Consider the following 23,816-nt stretch of genomic DNA (forward strand, 5'->3'; position numbering starts at 1 on the left):
CTTTGGTGAAGGGCCAAATGATAAAGGGAATTTGTCATATTATCTTCCCTCCAGTGTCCCAAAGGGATAGAATAACTAATTTGTTGTAATCAACACAGTTTCCTGGGCTGTGAATGGGGGCTTTCCTTTGTTTGCAACGTGGGAAATCAAATAGCATAGCTTCAACAGGTTAGGTCTTGGCCAAACACAAGTAAGAAAGTTTGCTGCTAAATGATGGGAGATAATTCCCTTCTCAGCAAATTATCTCAGTGATTATTGTACTAGTCATCAGTATTTCCTTGGGTTCACAGAATATATCAGTTGTCTCATGGATGATCCATGGTATATCTCTTTACAATATTGAAATTTCTGGGTGGAAAGGCTTTTTTTTTTTTAATGAATGTTCAATAGAATGATGTGTTGGACTGGTGACAATTTTTCTTTTGAGAAGCATATATGTATCCAAACATATATGTATCCAACTCAGCCCCTGTCTTCTGACTTCCAGTCAGCTTTAACAGCTTCCTAGGATTACTATAGCTCCCTTTTAATTAAGCAAGATCCACGTTATTTGGAGGCAAAGATAAAGGGATCTGCAATAGAGCTTATTATGTTGGGTTTCTTTCTTCCTCTGCTGAGGATATGCACACACGCTTTTAAAATTATAGCTTAATTGTCCAAGAATTTATTGTATTGAAGCATTTGTGAATCTGCAGTGTTTAAACAGCGGATAAATTACATGCTTAGCTTGTAATGGGAAAATATTTGGCTAGAAGAGAAAGACATTATTCCTGGTGAAAAATGCAAGGCACTATGAGATGGGTATATTTCCCCACAGCATGAAGTTCATGCAGGAAACAAATAGCTAGAACAAGAATAGTAAAGTTGTTTAGTACAAATGGTACAGAGGTTAAATAGTTAATGGAAAGTGATACTAATCCTGGTTTATTGGCCGTAAACATGGAACAGAAAACATGCAATGATCAGGTGGGGAAAGTTTAAAGATATTCTTAAAGAATTCTTAGATTTGTTTTGCATTTCAGAGTTGCACTCCAAAATATATCCACGCTTGGGACCACGCAGGGTTTTAAAACCTGCTTTATATCCAGGTTTGTAGTTATACTAGCGTGTTGTGAGTTCTACAGGTCAAGACTATAAGGTTGCATCCAGTGTAGTGTTAAGGTGAATGTTCTGTCAGTTCAAGGGTTTCCTTTGCTCAACTGAATGTTCTTTTCTCTCCTGATGCGTCCAAAATTCTGTTCTGGGGGGTTCCCCCAACCCTCTGGATCAGATTTGGTTCACAGGGAAGAGGAAGGAAGAAATCCCATTGTGCTAGAGCTAATCCTTGCACTTGTGCAAGAATTTAATTGACTATTGCTATAATGCTTTAGGGCTGGGGGCCAGAAGGCATACCCTCCAATATTCCGCATGAAAATAGGGACATTCTATGCTTTAGAAATGTCCCTATCTTCAGACTGTTCAGGTAGCAATGGGCATTCTACTTTATGCAGCATAGTAAAAAGATTGAGGCTAAAATAATTCAGAATGGATCAAAGCAAACAGATTTTAAACCAGTGAGCAAATCAGTGTGGTGGTTGACTAACTTTGTGTAAAATGATTCATGAAAGTAATTTTATCTATTGGAGTCTGTTTTCAGGAATTGGGCAAAACAAAGATGTAGAAGTTAATTGAGGTTTTGGAGACCTAGGAGACCTGAATAGCATTCTTACAGTCCTGGCTAGTGTGAGGCCCTGTAGATTTTAGCCTAGTAGAATCTTTGTGGTTCATCCAGAAGAGACTGCTGTTAGGGTAGTGCTGCTTTTAAGGACAGTGTCACATGTTATGTCAGTATAGTTTGTGCTATTTTGTTTCGCCTAGCGCTATGAAACCCTTTCCATGTCCCACTGGTTGTTTTAGATGCAATTTGCCTCCATAATTTTTAGTACGTTCCTAGTACGGCTAGATTTGTACCAGCAGAAATTGTTGATATCTTAACATATCAAAGCCACCTTTGGCAATTCAAAAGGCATTAAAATTAATGGGTGCAGTTCTCAAAATCCATAGTTTCCCCCAGTCTTGCTTAGCAGGGCCTTCTTAGTGCAGACATTGACAGCTGCCTCTCTGTCAGAGAGTGGTCTTTGTACATCCTTTTGCATTTCCTTTTCTCAACATATGCTGTCTCTTTCTCTTTTAGGCTGTTCCAGAGACTGCTGGCATCAAGTTTCCCGACTTCAAGTCTGCAGGTGTCACACTGCGGAGTCAGAGGGTAGGCTACCATGTTGGTCATTGTTGCCCTGTGTGGATGCTTGATTGCTTTCATTTCCTATTTATTCTCCTTTTAAAGCTGTTAAAGGTCCATTGGAGTCTGGGCTGTAATATCAATGTGGGTTCTGGCTGGTCTCAGAAATAATAGCTGTGTGTTTGCACTAGAGGCCCACTAGAGGTGCCAGTTGTGCATGGCTGAACTTGCTTCTTTGCTCCTTAAGCCTCAACTGTTCTGACTATGTCTCTGCGCTCTTATGCTTCCATCTGAGGTCAGGTTATCATGCCTGATAATGGGACCCCAGCAGAATATGTAGCCAGGAGAAGAGTCCTGGGAAAATCATTGGGAAATGGATCACAAGCTAGCTCTGTCTTCTGCAAACTGCACTTTTCCCACAAGTAGTTTTAAAATAAAAATTAGACATATGGATTTTGCAGCATTCTTCATGAGAAGAAGCAGTTGGGACATGGAACTAACTTTCTGCCTCTTTTGAAGTTAATCAGAGGGCATTTTTAATATTACAATGTTAACTCGTCAAATAACTTTCTGTTTCCCCATTCTGTTGATTCATTCCCCCCCCCCCTATTTACATAATGGCTCTTTTTCATAAAAGATAAATGAGGCAAAGGTGTTAGGTGCAGCTTAGGCCCACTCACTGCCCAGCAGTCTCCCAGCCTGAGCTGACAGAGCTGGTCTCAAAGATTTTGTTGAGGACTCCCAGACTGCTAGTTTTGAGGGACTTCAACATCCATGCTGAAGTAACTGGCTTTGAGGTGGCTCAGGGCTTCATGGCCACCATGACAGCCCTGGGGCTGTCCCAACATGTCATTGGCCCAATGCATGAAAGTGGGGGATATTGACACAAGTCCCTTGTTGTGGTCAGATCCCTGTTAAGATTTAGACTTTCAGCACCTTTTCCCCTGTGCAGAGGCAGGGGATCTATTAGGATGGTCCACCCTCAGAGGCTGATGGATCCAATGGGTTTCCAGTCAGCGCTGGGGTATTTTCCAGCTGATATGACTGGTGCTCTTGTCAAAGCCTCAGCCAGCCTCTGGAACATCTGAATGGCTCGGGCTATTGACATGATTGTACCTGCTTTGTGGAGCTTGCTTGGCTCCCTGTTATACTCCAGAGCTTAGGGTAAGGAAACAAGATGGGAGATAGCTTGAATGTGAGTGGAGGAAAACTCCAGTTGAATGCAGCTTAACACTGGTGAGGGCTCATCATTGAGCCTACACAGTGGCAGTGAAGGCAGAAAAGAAGGCATACTTTGCTATCTCCATTGTATCCCTGTTGAACCGTCAGGCAGAGCTTCTTGCATTCTGGCCTGAAGGAGGTGATAGAACCAATGGTAGCTTACTGTGACTTGCTTGCAAAGCATTTTGAGGACAAAATCACCTGCATCCGCTGGTAGGATCTTTAGTTCACGAGTACAACATATGAATTTCAAAGGGTATCCTGAGCACTGTCTAGACCTGTTGTGTTGGATGAGTTTTAATTTGGAAGGCTTGATGTGGACAAGGTGCTTGGATTGATCAGGGTGACCATTTGCGCTATGGACTCTTGCTCCCCTTGGCTGATAAAAACTAACAGGGAGGGGACGGCTGGCTGGGCCAGGCAGGTGATTACTGCCTCCTTGCAAGATGAGGTGGTCCCTGCCTTCTTGAAGGAGGCAGTGGTGAAATCATTCCTCAAGAAACCCTCCCTGGATTCGGAAAATCTAAGTAACTACCAGCCAGTTGTCAAGCTCCCCTCCTTGGACAAGGTTCTTGAGCAAGTGGTTGCAAATCAGATCCCTTACTGAGCAAGCTAGTGACTGATGGCGTTGTCAGGGTTGTGGCTTTGCTGTATGACATGCCTCAGAACTCCTAATACAGTAGGAAGAGCGAATTGGCTACAGTGCATATATGAGAAATCTGTTGTTGACAGTAGGTTAATTGGTGTAACTTTGGGATATGCCTTGGAATGCTACTTGCAGCAGCAGCAGGGAGGTGAGTGGCTATTGCTTGGTTCAGCCTTAATAACAAACCATGGTTTGTTTGCTTTGAGCATGAGCCTTGGGTTTACATGGTCTTCCCACCTCTTTGCAAGTGAGGAGATGAGATTGAAAGCAATTTCTTGTTTTGTCCAAACCTGAGGAAACTGTAGTTTCTTCCCTTTAAAAAAAAACCCAAGGGAAAAAAAGGAAAGATGGGAGAGTGCATGAGACTTTCATTTGAAACAACTGTCTCAATCAGGCCAAAGCATTGAAGTGAAATGTTCTGGCAAGGTCACCAGGTTTTCCACAGTCTTCATCATACTCCAGCATGGACGGCGACTTTGGCTTATTAGGGAGGCCTGGGTTTAGTTTTGCAGAGATCCTAGACTATTAATTATTTGAGTCCCTCCTTCTGAACTCAAACCTGTACCATCTTTATCAGCTTCATTTTATGCTCAACATAGTAAGCAAGATTTTATATTTTTGGTTATTTTCATGCAACTATAAAACTAAAGATTAAAAAACCCATCCACCAGCAAGGGTTTTTCATGTTCTATATTATTAGAAGTACTTCATTAGCAGAGTTTGTCTTTTGCCCAGGACCATTTCCCCTCCCTTCAAAGATCTTGAGATGCCTAAAATTTAAGACCATAGTCATATGCCAAGACTGGTCATTGGTAAATCTACCTCCATTACTGAGATATGTTGTTATTAAATATCAACATTGTTTTGGCTAGGGAATCACTGGGTGAAAAGATATTGGGTGATGAGAATTGACCTTTGACCACTCATTTAACCTTGTCTGAGGTCCCAGTTCACGCATTAGGAGTGTAGCACGGCTGCCATTGCTTTGTAATTGGATCCTTTGCTTCGCTGGCAAGATTCACAGGGCAGAACTGCAAAGAATGGAGGAATAAAATGCTAAGTTAACATCAGTTCACTAGTGCCCAGCCGTTCCTGCAGCCATGCTATATCCATAATCTCTTAATTGGGCCTCTGTTTTCAAGGGTTAATAGTTTTCTCTACGTTGCTGGCACTCATGGAGCCTGGAGGCTTTACCAATATTTGTGTGGCATTTCCAAAGCTTCTGCAAGTGATTGTGATTCTAAGTGTTGGCCTGGATTGGAAAAAACTGGCTTTATTGGGCTGTTATTTCTGCCAGTATGTGCTTTGGTGCCAGCACTCCCACCTCTGTTTTTGATTGACAAGGTTTGGAAATGGTGTGCAGTGTGACATACGCAAAGGTGAGCAGACATGGAAGCCCTGGGGAGCAATCGGGAGAGGATTTGTTAACTGCCTGGATTAAGTCCTCTTTCTAAACAGCTTGTTCAGATTTTCTTCTGCAGTTTGTTGCAATGGACAAGCAAGGGGCAGCTTTGTATTTAAGATCAACGTGATGTTTTCTGCATAATAGTGAGGGAAATTATTTGCTTGAATATCATAAAAAACCAGTGCTCCCCCAGTTCTGGCTTAATGAAGATCTTACAAATTAACAGATTTGTTTGGAAATGCCCTGATAATGTCCTGTATTCTTTCCTACTCCTGATAATTTCCTTAATTCGATAATAGTCTTTTAAAGCTTGCAGAGTAACCAAGTGCTGGCAATCAGGAGTTTAGAGAAATTTGAAGGGGGGGAAAGCAGTTATCACTACAAGTTCTATACAGATCTTTTGCTTCTACAATTAATTATCAGAAATTAACAGCTGAATTTGGTTTTCAAAAGACCAAACCTGATCATTGTAGTCCTTAAAGAATTGAACTAAAGCAATCTTCCCTTCCTCAATCTAGACCTCTTGGGAAGAGTGGGGTGTAGTAGTCACTTTGAAAAAGGGGCAGTTTTGTATGATTCAAATATATTGTGTGCCAGTGAATTTGAAATGTGTGCACAAATTTCATATCTCCCCTCACTTTTTGGGGGGAGAAATTAATTTATTCCTGTAGACTTTCATGCTGCCAGCCTAGAATAGAATGAAGGCTTTAAATCTGTGTTCTCTCTGAATGTGGACTTCTTTCATATTTAACCTTAATATTCCCTCTGTGTTAATATACATTTTGTCAGGCAATTTTGTTGATACGTTTTCTTGCTACCCTATCCCCCTTGCTAAAGAGAACATTGGCAAAGAATAGGTGTGTGTTTGGGTTCTGCTTTGGGGCTCTTGCCCTGAGTCTATGGGATGAGGCAAGAGGTCTGGACTCTAGACTGCTAAGTCTTTGATAATGAGGCAAAAACAGTAGGATAAAAGAAAGTTCTTAGCAGCCTCAGAGCCAGGGAGCGCACTGGGAGATGCTGTGGCGCAATTGTTTAGTTCACAGCTGGACACCTTCCACCAAGAAAGGCTTCCAGCCGGCAGTTTTACTTGTTACCTGCTAACTAGGATCTTGTAGACAAATTGGTGGTCAGACCAATTAAAAAGAAATAGGGGGAGAGGGAGCTTTCATTCCCATTGATTCACACATCCACCCTCACTGGCTTTTAAATATTTACTAGCCAACTGAGCACTTTTTTAGCACTGATTAATGAGGTACAATCTACTGTGGTGCTTGCTTTTTCGGAGCACGGGGCTGGGGTGGGGGCTAGGATTGTACTACACATTCAAGATAAACGAGTATTTTGGTCAAAGCTTGGCACGAGGGAGGGGGGCGGCTTAGGTATGTGTATATATTAAATGCATGTTCTCAATATTTGATTTGCTGTGAAGCGGTTGTGTGCGCTGCCTGTTTACTCTTCACCAGAGGCCCTTGGCCATGCGCCTTCTCTCTGACATTAATGCAGAGCCAGACCTCATCAGCTGCTAACGGGGGAAACATCTGTCTTTCTTCGCTTGATCAATACTGTCCCTTCAGAGGCCGAGCCTTGAAAGCAGTTACATAAAATACCAGTAATATTTATTTGGATTTGATAAATTTAATTACTTGGAACAATTAATAATTTATCTCTTTAGTATTGACTGTGCTGCAAGGCATTTTGGTGAGATAAGCTGATGGTAATCAGCACCTTCTTATTAGCCGGAAATTGTATGTTGCCACGATGGGAAAAGACTTCCAATGGTTAGAAAGATGAAGTGTTCTTGTTGCTTTTACTGACACATTCATGTAGTAACAGCGTGCAGAGCTAGACTCCACTACACAAATGTGTGAGATAATAGCTTGGGACATGGAGCACGTGGCAAGATGGGCAGAAAGTGTGATTTGAATGTCATCTCTGTTTTACTAACAGATATTGAGCACTGAAGCAATACAACTCAGAAGTATTCTTCTAACCCTTCATCAGTATGTCCAGTACTGCAGTGGTTCTCAGATCTTTTACTTATGGGAGACTGGTTGTAAAAAATGTGGGGCTTGTGTAATACTGTCATGCCAGTGGATAGGATTTCCTCTCCTCCCCATCTGCTCCAAAGGGTCTCCCAGCTCTCTGGAGGGAATTTGGGGAGATTGCGGAAGGAGGAAAGGAAGGGTAAGCAGAAGTTTTTGTCATGCCAGTGTGATGCCACAAATGGCTGTCACCCTTGATTAATTGAAAGATGAGATTTCATAAGCTAAAGCACCTGATCACAAATGCACCAAATGGGCAATGAAGGTTTCGTATGAATGTGCAAGTGTGTGTGCACCCACTTACCCCCTGCATTTGGGACCAAATTTAAAGTGCTGGCTTTAGCGATTGAAGTCTTAAGTCCAGGTTATGTGAAAGACTGCCTGTACCTGCATCAGGCTGCCTGAGCTTTATGATAAGTTATGGACACTATATTTTCTGAACTGTAGATTAGAGGCTAATGGGTATCAAGAAAAGGGCCTTTTCAGTGGTGATCCCACAGTTACAGAATATGACCCCCACCCCCTGCCCATGAAGTGACTTTTACTTGCTTTCAGAAAAGGATCCTTAAGATGTTCTAATTTTAATCATCTTTTTAAATTCTTTTTTAAAAAAATAGTTGTCTTTTACTGCTAACTTTAAATGAATTACTTATATGATTGAATGCATATGTTCTATTACTGCTTTTATATGCTGCCTTGGGAGGACAATTGTCCTGCCAAGTGGAATAAAGGTAAAGGTAAAGGTACCCCTGCCCGTACGGGCCAGTCTTGACAGACTCTGGGGTTGTGCGCCCATCTCACTTAAGAGGCCAGGGGCCAGCGCTGTCCGGAGACACTTCCGGGTCACGTGGCCAGCGTGACATCGCTGCTCTGGCGAGCCAGAGCCGCACACGGAAACGCCGTTTACCTTCCCGCTGGTAAGCGGTCCCTATTTATCTACTTGCACCCGGAGGTGCTTTCGAACTGCTAGGTTGGCAGGCGCTGGGACCGAGCAGCGGGAGCGCACCCCGCCGCAGGGATTCGAACCGCCGACCTTTCGATCGGCAAGCCCTAGGCGCTGAGGCTTTAACCCACAGCGCCACCTGCGTCCCTGCGCCAAGTGGAATGTAAATCCTTAAATAAAAAAATACCTGATACCTGAATTACTAGTTTTGCTAATAATATTTGCATATATTGGTTTATTAATTCTGCCTATAGTGCACTTCTGAGATTTAGCTCTAGGCAGAAGGTTGGACATTGAAAGGCTTCTGGTCCTTTCAGAATATTGGGTTTGGGGCATGTACCCATGTAGTAAGGTGTTAAGTTTTGTTAGAGCCCATTATTTGCCAGAATTACTTCTAGGCATGTGCCAGATTGCTTAACATGGCCTGGAAGTAATTTTTGCAGTGTAATCTTAGAAGAATTTGGTCCCCAATCAGAGTCAACCTTCCTGTGATTTGCGTATAGTAAAATGCAGCTGTGAGTGAAAGAATTTCCTTAAAAGTGAGCTGTCATTACAAAAATAACCTAGAATCCACATAAAGGAAAGAACAGCTGAAAAGCGTAAATACTTTGCATAGCTGTGAACAATCAAATACTAAAGGAAGAACTCCACTCAACCTGCAGCTGTGACTGAAAAATGCCAAGAGGATGTTGGGTCACATAAAGGAAGGGAAACCCATATGGAAAATATCCTAATGCTCCTGGACAATTTGATGGTTCCCTCTTATCTGGGTAATGTCTGCATCGCTGCTCACTTTATCCTTCAAAGGAAATTACTCCGTCGGAGCTTGAGAAGGTGATTTCACAACCTCCTTGGGCAGCCTGTTCCATCGCTGTAGTGATCTGACAGTTAGGAAAACCTTTCCTAATAGATGACTTAAATCTAAATGCTTTTAATTGAAATCCTTTGGTCTGTGTCTTATTCCTAAAAGACATGGTGAAGAAAAGTTCTCTCCATCTTGGGAGTTGAGGATGGAGGTGGAAACCCACCAGGAATGCCTTTCTGGGCAACCCTCACTGAAATGAGTTGAAGTTGCATAGCAGTACAGTATTTGTGTGTAATGCCCATTGATTCCAGAGCTGCTGGCTCAGAACCCAAAGTGGATCATGCTCTGCATGTGAATCTTTAGATATGGTTACAGGAAATCTAGGACAGGATAAAAATGGCTGATGGTATGCATTTAGTAGATTATTGTTTTACAATAAACCTTGAAGAGTGGCAGACAAAAATCTGCCCTTTGATCAGATTTAAATACAACAGAGGATGAGCTCACTTCTCTAGGGTGACCATAGCGTGGAATTTAAAGCCAGTTTGGACATTTCTGTGAGTGAAAAAGAAAGCAATTCAGGGCTTGAGCAATTAACAGGAAATAAAAAAACTAGTTCCAGGGATGTTTCTAGTGCCTGATTGGAAGCTGTAGAAAAAAGAAGACAGATTTTTCTGATACTTGTTGCTGCAAGAGTCTGGCACTTTTGTTTGAATGCTTTGCAATTGGACCATGGACTTCAGTTGAGCCCAGATGTGGTGGCACTCTCCTTGCAGAATTTTATGCGACCTAAATGTATCTCAATCAGTGTTCTGAGCAGGCTTAAGGAAAATGGTAATGGTTTAAATAATACGCTCATAATAGCCCTTACACACATGCTTACACATATTCTTACAGTGTCTGGTAGGATCCTTGATCATTGTGGCATAGAATGTAAGCACAAGTTCTTCAGTAGCAAAACCCATGAAGAAATGTACTAGCTGTGCAGGACAAGTCAGAGCCTTCTTTGTGGTGGCACCCTATTTGTGGAGTTTTCACTTATTAACAGCAGATGTGGCAAACCTTCTTAAAGACAAAGGGTTGCATTCCCATCTGTGAAAGCTTCTTGAGGGCCACATGCCAGTGGCAAATGAGGCTAGAGGCAAATGTGGGCCAAGCAACAAATGTAAATGTTGTCTTTATACCATAAACTAGTTTCTACACACACTGACACACCCACCCTGCTATTCTCTGTCAAGACAAGCAAGAGGCATTCTCAGAGTTCAAGGACACATTCCAGCCAGGCAAAGGGTATGAAGCAGGGCCTGTGATGGGTGTTGCCTGGGGAGAGTACTGAGGTTCAGCCAGAGAAGTCTATAGGGTTTCATTTGGCCCCAGGCCTGAGGTTCCCCACCCACAGCTATGTTAGGCACCTACAGTGTGACCATGTGAACAGCAAGTGAGGTGTACCTGTTTACTCAAACTTTTTAGGTTTTAAACAACTGACTGATTTAGCTCTCTTCTCCTTTTTAGTTGTCTTTGTTGGTGTAAGAACATATTTTTTGTTTTACTGCTTTTTAAAAATAAAAGAGGGCTTGGAAGTGTGCCAGGCGTGAATATTCTTGCCTGTATTGGTTCATTGTCTTACTCTGGCAACCAGGAGGTTGTTTACTAGTCTGCTCCCTGCCAGTCTCATTGGTGGTTCAGGGAGAAAGTCCCACCTACTTGCCCCTCTGCAAACTTGCTCTCTTCTTCCAGTCACGTGGCCTTGATTCATATATTGGTGTGTTGCCCTTTTATTTATTTTTCTCTTTCTGCACAGTTCATGCATTTACTGGTTGTTTATAGCGAGGACAAAGGCTCAGAGTCCCTAAATCAAAAGTGATGCTGGCATAATTATAAGCACAAGCTGGCGTTGCAAAGAGGGCTGCAGGGAGAGGTTGTCAGAAGACGGGAGAATCCAAGATATATTAACCTCAAAAATTCCAGCTAATCACTTCTTCAATGTGAGCAATCCATTTTTTGAGATATGATTATTTGGGGACTTTAGTAATAATAAATAATTCTAATAGATTACAAAGAGGGAGGGCCTGACACTACATGCTTTTCAAGAATCCTTCCATTGCACTTGCTTAACAACGAACTTTCTCCGGTGTTGCAGTGGGGTGCTAAGGGAAGCACTTTATTGCCTAGTGGAAAATAGCAGGTTGTGATTGGCCACCTTTTATCTAATGTGGCTCCCGAAGGCTTTCAATCTGCCATAAATCCCAGCATGCAGTGTTGCCATTTTGAGCTGAGATGTGTTGCAAGATACAGAATGGTCGTTTCAGATATGTAGCCTGCAGATTCCATCTATGGCCACCAGCATTTTTCGGAAGCATCTTTGTCAAACTGATTCAGCCCTGTGCCTCATCCAAGTGTTTTGTTTCCAGCACTATCCAGTCAAACAGCAATGCTAAACAGCTGGATTATTGCATTAATCTGCCCCCATTAAAGATCCATGCAAGACTTGTCTGGGAAGGAAATGGAGAAGTGTGCGTAGGAACAAAACTGCTGCTAATATCAACTTCATACTCGGTTTTACATCAGCCTTCAGTACATGTACCAACATGTGACTATTGACATCCCCAGTTTTGCTCATAAATTGATACAAGCATCCTTTTGAAGCAGAAAGGGTTAATTGACAGAGTTGGGAATGAAGCTGTATCTCTTCTTATCGAGTGTAGTGGGATCTCTGCTGAAGGGCTGATGTGGAATGTGGACTCTTAATGCAGGGAAACGTCCTTCCTGCACATTATTAGGGCAATAACTTGGGACTCCTAGATTAGAGGAACTTTAGTGAGCTCTGTCACAGGCACTGTCGTGTCAGAAAGGCACTTCTATTACAGGCGTTGGGTTACCCAGATCTCTTTGCGGGCAAATAGTGCTGAATCTCACTTCTGAACCTAGATAGGTCTCTGAAGGAAGCAGAAAAGAGCATAGAACATCAACAGTTTTAGTCACAGGTCCTGCTTGAGGGAAACACGACACATAGCCAGGGGAATAGGTCCTCGTGGTAGCCAAAACCAGCACCGTTTATCAGAGTCCTGCATTTTGTAGCCTTAGAGTTCTGTCAAACTTGATTGCACAAAAAATCTTGCAAGATTTGAGAATGCCTGCTCTTCTTAGCTGCCTGTGCTTTTGGCTGCCGAGGTGAGTGGAGCATTGGGCCTTCCTGTTGCCGTTGAGACAGCCAGGCTAACGGAGCCTACCTAACAGATTATCAGCGCCCTGTGAGTAATAGACTCCTCATTTACTTTTAATACATTTTGCATAGAGAGCAATCAACCTTCATCAGTCTTAAAGATGAATTGGCTTAGCCAGCTAAATTTTAAAGATATTAGTTCGACAGCAGCCGCATAAATCATAACGTTTTCTTAATGACGGTAAAATTAAAATATACTCTTGCTTGAAGAAGCCAATGGAGCTTTCATGTTCACAGGCCAAATCCTCCCCCAAAATTAAAGGAAAGCTTAATTGATGTTCTCTAAAGCCGAGTAAACTCAAAACAGTCCCGCTTCTCCTGAGTTGGCCTCGTATTTCTTCTGCGGTCTATTGGTAGATCTAAATCCATCCAGACTGCTTCTGTCCCTTTCTATTCTTGAAGCTGCCAATATATCAGGCCAAAACATAGCAAGGCAATAATCCTGGCTGTTTAAAGACTCTGGGTCCAGCTGTCAGCCCTTCCTCGCTTGTCATTGATGGAGCTCTGATTGACACATGAAGGAGATCCTCCTTATTTCCTTCTGCTAGTATATAGAAGACAGCATATCTGGAGCTGCGATTAGCAGGGAGGAGTGAGCTAGAAACCTAACAAAGCTCTTTCAGATAGGAAAGGTGCTTATTCTGAATGGAAAGCATCACATGGCTTCCCCCCAGATCTCAGCCATACAAGTGTTGTTCTACTGGCTAGAAAACCTATATAGTGAGATGGTAGATTTTCTAAGGATACATGAAGAGCCTCAAAACAGGATGTGATGAAATAGTGTTGCCTTGTGAGGAGATGCTGTTCTCTTAAGCAGGGTACCATGTGTTAAGAATCTAATCTTCCATGTTTTATTGTTGACCCTTGTTGGCATCTTCAGAATCCCATTAGACATCTCATTCTGGCTACTTCCACATACTCTAAGGCAGGGTTTCTCAAACTTGGGTCTCCAGCTGTTGTTGGACTACAACTCCCATCATCCCTAGCTAGCAGGACCAGTGGTCAGGGGTGATGGGAATTGTAGTCCAAAAGCAGCTTGAGGCCCAAGTTTAGGAAACCCTGCTCTAAGGGAACCTCTGCCTGCCCTTTGCGGATTTGGGAATTCTTCACAATCCCCATTTCTGGCCTGAAGTTCTGAGAACCTACTGCAAAGGGATGGGCACTATGGAGGGTAGTAATGACTAAGAGAAGGCAAAAATTATTGTTGCCTCATGAGAATTCTGATAGTGCCTACCTGAAACCAGGCCTCTGATTGGCTTACCTTGGCAGCCAGTAGAAATCTGTTTCCCTCTCACCACTGCAGTTGATCCCTTCACTTGTAGGTGAGGCTGATTTATGTGAGTATCTGTGCTGCGTCTTTCCTGATTTTAGGCTGATTGTTTTTCACAAGATGGTTATAACCATGCTGTGATTGTCCATGAGGTTGGCAGCCTTGGTGGTGTGTCCCAGCAGTATTTGTCAATGCAGAGAGACGCTTTACATGATATAATCCTCCTGCGAGTTGGTAATGCGAATCTGCTCTAAATTATTTAACTGGTCAGAGGCTGGAAGCAACTGGGAAGTTTTTCCAGTTTCCGGCTCCCAGTATCTTCATGACTTGGAAGTGGCCCTTTGAGAGAGGCTAATATCTATATTTCCTATTGAAAAATCAAGGAGCACTGACCTGATACTGGAAACTGAGCAGTGGTGCAAGGATCAACTTTCTGCTTGTGTAAGAAAAGGGCAAAAGGCAGGAATGGAAAGAGGCAGGTATCCAAACTTGATGCCCTTCCAGGTAGTCCTTGTTATACTTGGGTTTTTGGAAGCCCAAAGGTATGTTTGAAGGCCATTAGCTTGGCTAGTTTTCCCTGCATGCTCAAGTCCCCTTTTCCCACTTGAAATTGTGCTTGAGTTCTTTGTACTTTTCCTTAGCTGCTTGTTCTGAGTTGCTCCTGCCTGTAGGGTTGTAGTGAGGGTGGTTTGGGTTTTTTTTTTTGAGCTAAGCGTGATCTCATGCCCAGCTTGGGTTCCCTGCCCCTGCCTAATACTTCCCTGCTCCCCATACCCCCCTCAGCTCCACTGTGAATGTGTGTTCACACTTCTGCCAATTGAGTTAGTGTGTGTGCTCTTTGTGCCTCTTTGCGTCTTTTGTTAGAAAACTGGCTCTGTAAATGAATCCCACGGCTCTGGGCTCGGCAGGTAAAGGGAGAAGGAAGTCTGTTAGTGCACGAGTCTAATCAGGCTGGCAAGAGCAAGTAAAGTAGGGCAGCATCGCACATTAGCTGCTGTGTAATTGAGCTCTTTGATGGGCAGGGCACTGCGGGAGAGGGTTCGAAGCGGAGCAGAACTTTTGTTGTTAATTCAGTTGCACATGGAAGCTGTAAAGCTGTGCATCTCCGCATCTTGGCACCGGGAGGAACTGAAAAGCCCTTGCGACCAGGCTTTTCAGTCCCTGCCCTTGGCCCTCGTCTGCAAACTTTCAGGCCTTCTTTCTGCCTCCCTCTCCCAGCACTTGATTTCCCTTTTCTCTCTTTCTTTCTTTGGCTCGCTTTTTTCCCCGTGCACTATAAAAAGCAAAGCTCCCTTGCCGTTTGAACTAGGCGGCTGTGAGTGAGGGCTAGCTCAGAGCTGTGTGGCTGTTACCTTTGTATTCCAGATGAAACTGCCGAGCTCCGTGGGACAGAAGAAGATTAAAGCCTTGGAGCAGATGCTGATGGAACTCGGAGTAGGTGAGTAAAGAGGGCAGGTAGAGAGAGAGAGAGACCCATGGAGCAAAGCCTTTGTAGTCGAGAGGGGCTATTTTTCCCCCCAAGTAATACAGCCAGTTCCTTGAATAACACTATGTGAATGGGTTTGAAAATAAGATCTTATGTGTTTTGTTAAAAAAAAGAAGCAGCAGCAGAGGGGTAAAAGCCAGAAGATGATGCACAAGAATATCCCCCCTCAAAAAATTCCTCCCAGTCAAAAAGTATTTGAACAGAGTCTTTTGTCTCTTTCTCTCTTGTTTGGGTTCTTTAAGCCATCGAGAGTGACAGCCCAGTATTAAGGAGGCAAATCTCTTCGTGCAGGGAGAGGTACTGTGAAAGGGGTTAGTGGCCATTGTCTGTGAGACTCTGCCTGGCTTTTGTGCTTCCTTGTTGCTCCTCTTCTGGATGGGTCCCACGCGACCTGTGTGGGGATATGCCTGGCCTGCACTTTTTGGCTAAGGGGCAAAATACAACCCCCCCCCCCGCCTTTCCGGCGTAGGGGAGGCAGTGGACTCCCTGGATTCAGCGAGAACAGTAATGCTTGGCTTCAGTGGCTTGCTCAGGTTGTGTACTAACGGGGTTGCTCCTCCTTTGAAGAGGAGCTTCTTCTAGACCATCCCAACCTTGGGTCTCCAGCTGTTTTGGGACTACAACACCCATCATCCCTAGCTAGCAAGACCAGTGGTCCGGGACGATGGGAACTGTAGTCCAAAAACAGCTGGAGACCCAAGATTGCAAAATACTGATCTAGACTGTCCTCACATCCCTGGCTTGACACAGCAGTGAAGGCTTGGCTGGCAGTGAGTCTGATGCAGGCAAAACTTCCCAGTTGTGCTACATCTGAGTTAATAAAGGACTTGACTTTTTAATGCTTTCTGCTTTAGCCAGTTTGGACTGAACCAAGACCTACAGAGGAGCATTGGAGCAGTCTGCAGCTGGCAAGGGACAGAGTTCCCTTGCTTAACTTTCTTCCTTTCGCCTCCTCCAGACCTGAGTCCGATGCCAACAGAGGAGATTGTCCAGATGTTCAACGAGTTGCGCAGTGATCTGGTGCTGCTGTATGAGCTCAAGCAAGCATTTGCAAACTGTGAATATGAGCTGCAGATGTTGCGGCACCGCTATGAGGCATTGGCCAAAGCGGGTAGCACAGGGCCCAGCACAGATGGTGGCTCACATGCTGATGGACAGTCAGGCTTGTGCACTGAAGAGAGCAAGGGTGACGCAAAGGAGCAGATCATTGATGTGGTGGGGGCTCCCCTCACACCCAATTCGGTGAGTAGATATTGATGTTGGCATGCCCTTGCACCCCTTTAGGCCTGCTTGAAAAAATAACACTGCAAACCAAGAATCATAGAATTGTAGAGACCCAAGGGTCATCTAGTCCAACTCTCTGCAATGAAGGACTGAACTAAAGCATGCATAACCATCCAATCTCTGCTTTAGAACCTCAGAGAGTCCACCACATCTTGTGAGGGTCTGTTCCACGGTCAAACAGCTCTTACTGTCAGAAAGTTCTTCCTGATGCTTAGTCAGAATCTCCTTTCTTGTAACTTGAAGCCAGTGGTTCAAGTGCTACCCTTCAGAGCAGGAGAAAACAAGCTTGCTCCATCTCCTCTCAGTAAGGGAGAGCCTCTCTCTTTCCGCTCCATGGTTCTATGCCCAAGAAAGTTTTTTCCAGTGGAGTAAATGGGATTAATGCAATGACTTGTGCTTAACATGGATATGATCAGGTCATTAGTCAGCTGGCCACCAAACCCTTCTTGCTTCCTTGCATAATGGCTGTCCCAGTATGTTGGCACAGCAGTGTGTCAGGATGTTTTTTTAAAAAAAAAAATTACTTCTTTTTTTGATATTCAAGTAACTTTCTCTGTAAGCTCTAAAGGTGACATGGAGTTTTGAGTAACCACTCATTCTTAGAGGCTTCTCCTACTGAATGGGCTTCACCATACTATTGAGCCCCACATCTCTGTGTCATAAATTCTCACCTGCTTTGGGGGGCAGGGTCAGCAAGCCTCAGCAGCAGGCCAGTTCAGAATCCTTTTCTTCCTCTAGAGAGTTTTCACTGACTTGTGTCTGTTTGCAAAACATTGCACTTATGTTTCCCTAGTGCTGTTCTTTTCCAACTCCATGCTTGGAATAGGAACAAAAAGAATGAAGGCAGCACCAGGAGGGTTAATGTGACCTGGGCTCTGACATATTTGAAAGAAATATAATCAAGTTAATTCACTGCAAGGCAAATTTGGTACCTAAAGGGCCCCCCTGTTAAATACAGCTCTGACCTTTACCGGCTGGTTACACAAAGACGACACAATTAGATTAGTCCAAGACAAAAGGTCAAGCGCATTCACACTGTGACCACTTTATGCTGTCTTTGGAGGGGAAAGAAATTCCACCCAGCAGGAGGGGGGCATCTCAGGGAGGTTCACTGTTGCTGCCAAGATGGAGGGGAGGGGCATAAGTATGTGGGGGAGTGGTGTCATTGGGGTGTGTGTGGAATGACACTGCTGCCAATCAGAGAAGCTGCCCCACTTTCGATGGAGTGTGTGTCTCTCCCCCTGCCTTTCAGGGAGCTGATCCTGCTGCTGTGGGAGTTATTTGGGCATAGACCCATTCTGCTCCATGACTAAAGCATCCGGAGTATTTTTCCTACTGCCTGTCTCTATGTATATGACACCACCTGAGTGAACAAGTGGACATTGGCTTAAACAGGTGGTCAGTGAGCGATAATTTTCTGCAATTCTCACGTGGGAGCCATTGTTGTTGTTGTGGCTAGATTATTGGGGTTGAACATGGGAAGCCTGGGTTCAAATCACTATTTGGCTATGAAGCTGAGTGACCTGTGCAAGGCAGCATTTCTCAGGCTGGTCTACCACATAGAATTGTTGCTAGGCTAAATTGTCATTCTGAGCTCCTGTGTGGGAAAGTGTAACAAATAAAATACTCTCTAAATGCTTGCAGCTCCAGTGGTGTGGCCTTTCCCCAATCCATGATATGCAGAAAAGACAAGAGCACAGAACAAGCCCGGCACTGACACGCAGAATGAAGTCTATTAGACTTCACCATGGCAGCCAGGGTGATTCTGTAGACTAGAGAACACATAAAATATCATGCCTGTCTCCAACAGCTCTTGTTAAGTTGCCTGGCATGGAGCTACTATGTATGTGGAGAAACACATCTTGGCTTCATGTTTCACCATATTCTCTGCATATTAAAAAGTGTCTTCTTTGGTATTTTCCAAAAGTTCTAGCTTTCAGTTTTCTGCTCCCTCTCCTGACAGCACCTCCTTCCCACTAATGAATTTGGAATCCTCCCCACTGTATCCTGCATTAGCAACAAGCCCACCCACCACATGCTCTCTCATCCCAAATAATATATACAGGCATTTGAACCACCTGTGAATGGCAACCAAATTGCTGGTCATTGGTGTGGACCTGAAAGACTACACAGGAACCTTAGAGGAGCAATTGTTCCTTCCCCAAAGCTTCTTCAATATTTCACTTGGGGTGCTAGCTCTGTTACAATGGAAAGTGGACTCTTTTTTGTAATTCTGTAGGAGAGATGGTCTAGTATTCAAGCATCTGCACGTGACACCACTAGGCTTTTAGTGCTACATTTCCCTCTCACCGCAGGCTGGAAAAAAATAGAAGAGAATATCCACCTTCATAGGCTCAGCTTTTGGCCATTGGACTGCCAGCCCAGTGCACCCCAGCCTTGGTTAGTCTGCTGTGGGCATGTCATGATGCCCACTGCTGGCAGCCCACAGTGAAGGGAGCCTTCTCCCCACCCCCACCCCAGAGCATTGCTCTGCTGACCCAGGAGGGACGCTACTCTGGGCCTTTGCAGGGTGAAAGGTGAGTATAACTTGGGAACAAATTAGTTCCAAGCAGAAGTGCAGCCAGTTACTCCAGATTAGAGCCTTTGATTTGTGCGACTCAGACTCCACTCGCCCATCCATAATGAGTTGACTCTCCTCAGAATTCCTCACATCAGCGCACTTTGTTCCTGGGCTCACAAGTCAGCCCATTAATGGGGAAAGGAAAGGACCTTGCCTCTAAGAAGTCTCAGGTTCAGAGTCAGAATCATTTGACTTTTAAGCTGCCTTTATCTGAACTCCTGCCGGCTCCTTGTTTTCTGAGCCTGCTTGAAAGTGAGAAGTTACATTGTTAACATCAAACATCCTTCCTTCCAGATGGAGTTAGAAAGCTCGCTTGCGCGTCTATATAAATGTGTATCTGTATCATGATACGTGTGTGTTTTATAATATATATTTTCTCATTTTAAAATCATTCCTTTCCATTAACAGGGAGCCAGGTTCCCAGGCTCTTGTAAATTACAATGTAGAACATTTTTCCTAACCAGACACTTTCCGTTTTTGCCCACGGCGACGGGCAGAGCCAAGCTAGGGAAGGTGATTAATATGAATTTGTGACATATTTGAAAGATGGCTCTTTTGCCATATAAAGATTATCAAACACATGCGCTCATCCCCATTAATTCGGCAGTCTCCCTGGGAAGCTCTCGGGCCCCCACTCCTTTGTTTCCAGGTTGGGCTGGCTGCTTTAAATGTACCTTTGCTCCTAATTTCCCAAAATTCTGGGTATTGTTTTTCACAGGGTGCCAGTTAACAAAGTGGTGCGCTTTCCCCGCTAATCAAAGCCACTGAAGGCAGTTAGGCATGCATTTTCTGCCATGGAGATAGTTGCATCCCCAAGAAGTGTGGGGGCTTCATTATTAATACAGGCTCTCAATCATTTATGCCTGAAACATTTAAAACAAGGAAAGGTGGTGGATGGCAGCCTGTGGTTCCCAAGAGGGCTTATTTTAATTTCTTTCCTCCATTCACCGTGGACCTGGAAAAGGAAATGGTGGTGGGTGTGTTTGTTTGTTTGTTTAAATGCCTTTCACTTCCTGCATTGGCTTTAAACTGCCAATGTTGCTTGATAATTTCGGTGGATCATTTCTCTTTTCTCTGCATTGCACTCTCTCTCCCAGTTGATCTGTTGAGGAAACTTCAGGCACATTTAGTACAATTTGCAGACATCCCAACTCTTTGCTAAGTTTTCACTGTGTGCCCTTGGGAGGGGCCTGTGACTGATTTAGGGGTCATGCATCAGCCAGTGGAATCTGCTAATCCCGTTAAATGCTAATTCACAAGATTCAGGCAGGCTTGTGGTTACCTCTACTCCTTCCCTTTATGTGTCAAACCTAGAAATACTGGCTCCGGAAAGGTCTGCACCATACCAGGGGGTTTGTATTGGAACTTTCATCCTCTTTCCATCCCTTCCTTAGTTTTGTCACTAGAGTCATTTATAAGACCATTTTATGGTGAAAAAACAAGCTTAATGTTGTGCCCCAAAGTTCCTCCAGAGCTTTTAAGTACCAGGCCTGGTCCAGAGTCTTCTCAGGTGTTGTGTGGTGGTTTTCTTCCTGAATTCCTTGTCTGGACACACCCGATACCTTGGGTTCTAGAAAAGGGTTTGTGTTGCATCTAGCACTGAACTGGATGGTCTGACCTCTTGTTAACACCTGTCTTTCATTTCTGCTTCTTGGAACAGAGAAAGCGCAGGGAATCTGCTTCCAGTTCATCGTCTGTCAAAAAAGTGAAAAAGCCATGAATAGCCTGGAGTTCCAGATCCTGGATGTTGGAGGATCAGGACACTGACTGCAGGGGCAAGATGGCTGCATTTGCCAGTATGTGTACATTATGCTATGGGATTCCTGCGGTGACATTGCCCTCTCTTGTTCCAGAAAAGGGTGTTGCTGCCCCAGGTAAATGGGTTGGACTTCCTTGCATTAACAGCCTCATACTGGTTGTTGCTGTGGTGATTGTGTTGTATTTCCTATGTCTGATTTTTGTAAACTTCCTTGTAAATACAGAATCCATTACCTCTTGTTCCGTAATCTGAATCTAATCCAGCACTTGTGGGTGGGCAGAAGCACCTGTATGGTGGTAGGAGTTGCTTTTGTCTAGATAGATCTTGAGCTGGAGTAGGCAGGTGCTGGATCATCAGCTAGATCTTATGGATTAGAATAGTTTTTATGACGCATGTGAGGCAGGAGGGGACAAACACACGCCTAAGACTCCCTAGTATAATGCTACACATGATTAACTATCTCACAACTGCAAGGAAGACTAAGGTTGTGGTAGCAGAGACTGCAATGCAGAGCTACATGGATAAATTATTTTATTGAAAACTTATCTTTGCAATAAAAGAGACATACCTCAGGCTGCTTTGAACACTGAAAGTCTTCCACCTTTTGCAGTGCCACCATTGAAGCATGGTCTTTTTATGGTCCTAGTTGGGCACTAATTCTCACACCACCATCCCATTCCCACTGGAAGACATGCTTGCTTGTTTCTGTCTTATTCTTACAGAATGTTCTTCTGGATGCCCACAAAGTTCCTATTTCCCTCAGTGTTTCATCTAATTATAGAACAGTTGCTTGACTCATGTGCCCTGCATATGAATTAAACAATAGAGTTGAGGAAAAGAACCCCATACTGTATCTTAGGTGATGCATTCATTCGTTGCAGGAGGTATTTCCTGCTCTGATGAGAGGGGGTCATGCCTCTGCCAAGATGTTGCCTGCTCTCCATGTATTTTTCTAAGTCCTTATAGTAAAAATAATTTAGATCTTCCGTTTGATTTAAGCAGTGGCACCTTTTTAGTTAAACAAATTTTCAATATCAATTTAGCGAGCCAATTTAATGCTGCATCCCTAGTTTTCTCATCTCTCTGGTAGGTGAGGTACCCTCCCATATCTGTTAAGAGTAGGCAGAATTATTCTGTGTTATATTGTGGACATACATACCCATACCGAGTGTCGCGGTGAGTTCTTTGTGCTAACATAAAAAAGTAGTTCTACAGACTCTTTTAACAGGACAATCCTGTGTGTGTTTACTTGGAAGGAAGTTCCATTTTGTTCAGTGTGTTCACGGTTGCCTTTTCCTGTTGTAGCCTGATGCACGCAGACCAATATCTCTTATACCCTCCAGAGGCGACTTGGTGTGTGATAATTGTGTTGATTAGTGACCAATGGAGCAACCAGCTGTAAGCATGCTGGTTTTCCAAGAACCAAGAAGTATCCATTTCTCATTGCTAGACTCAGCTTCAGCTGTGAAGGTTTGGTTTGGTAGTGTAGGGTTGAATATTCCAAGTCAGTATAATTAAGCCTGTGTATACAATTGCAGGAAAGGCTATGTTTTGCTATTAAATATAGAATTCAGCACCAAGAAGGAAGTTTCTAGCCCATAAGCTTTTACAAAGGTCACCTTGAAAGTGTGTGAGTATCTCTGGTGAGATCTCTGAAGCCATAGGAGGGCTGAGTAGGACTTCTAGTGATCAGACCGTGGTGTTTTGCATAGCTCTTTACCCTTCCCTAGAGTAGCAAAATAAATTATGCAAAATGAGCAAATATGTGCACATTTGCATAATGCATACAGGCCATGGAATTCCAGTTTTAATTTTAATTTTGATGGGGTTTTTAGTGCAGAACACAAAGCCCTAGGTATAACCCTTGCCCTCAGCAGGAAGAAATTGACTGGCTACGTCTAAGACTTCAGTCGCATGTTCTCCAGTGTGTGGCAGGCAGTGAAGCCAGCGATACCCTCAAGAAGAGCTAACTGTAAGTAACTTTGGTTTCTCCAGTGTAAAAATATTGAGTGCTAGCCTATGAGGTAGCCCTCCATTCTGGTCTGGAGTTTCTCCAGCTTACTGACTCTTTTAATGACTGAATTGTGCTCTTCTCCCCCCACCCCCGCCCAGCCCTTTCAGATATTCATCTTCCATCAGAAACATGTTGGAAGAAGAGCTATGATACTTTTGGCCTGCTGCTGTCAGACCTAACTCATGCTCTACCTTCCCCTTCCCATTTCAAGTGCAACTGGGAATCAATAGTGCATGACAACGCCCTTTGATTTACATTCTTGCTGGCAGAAAGAAAGGTCAAAGGCCAAGTTCTTCGTTTTCATAGAAAACTAATTAGACGACTCCATCGACACTGAATCAATAAAACTGATCAGGTGATTACACAGAGGGAGCCATTAAAATCCCTATGACCTTTGATCTCAAGTCCCTAACCTGAGGTGGGAAAGGCTCAGTTATATTCTCTAGTGCTTGGAGGACAAACCTCTCAAAGTGTGATGGACTGGCCTACAAGGCTTCAGTGGGTGGTGGTGGACACAGGCTTTGCTGAGTCTGCTGGCTGTATCTAGTATGTTCTCATTTCAACCCCTACTGCATGAATGGTCATGTGGATGGAAAGGCATGGCAGACAGACAAAGGGTTGATAAGGCAATTACTTCTGCAGTGGTGCCATAAAGAGAGAGGTGGCCCTAACTGGAACAGACCCCCAAACTTTTCACTGCTACAATGGGAGGGGAAAGAGCAGAGACCAACACTGAAAGGGGATAGTGATTTATTTGGGGCTTTGTCTGAAGCTACGGAGTCAATTAGTATGTTCTCCAAGCAGCTTGCTTTGTTTTCAATCTCCCATTTGTCATTGTTGTCTAAATCATAAAAGATTGTTCACACTGGTGCATAAGCCATCTTAGGTCATGTAGCACTAAACAAACATTTGGTAATTA

At 43.8% G+C, this 23,816-nt stretch overlaps 1 protein-coding gene across 2 annotated transcripts in view; it reads left to right on the forward strand.

The window, feature by feature from the left end:
- The window catches only part of DMAP1 (DNA methyltransferase 1 associated protein 1), a 34,894-nt gene extending 11,078 nt beyond the window's left edge, over nt 1-23,816 (forward strand). For both annotated transcript variants that reach the window (XM_079980421.1, XM_079980422.1), the window contains exons 8-11: nt 2,174-2,245; nt 15,139-15,211; nt 16,218-16,501; nt 20,785-23,816. In XM_079980421.1, the coding sequence (XP_079836547.1) occupies nt 2,174-2,245; nt 15,139-15,211; nt 16,218-16,501; nt 20,785-20,844 (489 nt within the window). In that variant the 3' untranslated portion in view covers nt 20,845-23,816. The remainder of the gene's footprint in view (nt 1-2,173; nt 2,246-15,138; nt 15,212-16,217; nt 16,502-20,784) is intronic.

Source organism: Podarcis cretensis (genome assembly GCF_951804945.1).
Source record: "Podarcis cretensis genome assembly, chromosome: 6".
Lineage (NCBI taxonomy): Eukaryota > Metazoa > Chordata > Lepidosauria > Squamata > Lacertidae > Podarcis > Podarcis cretensis.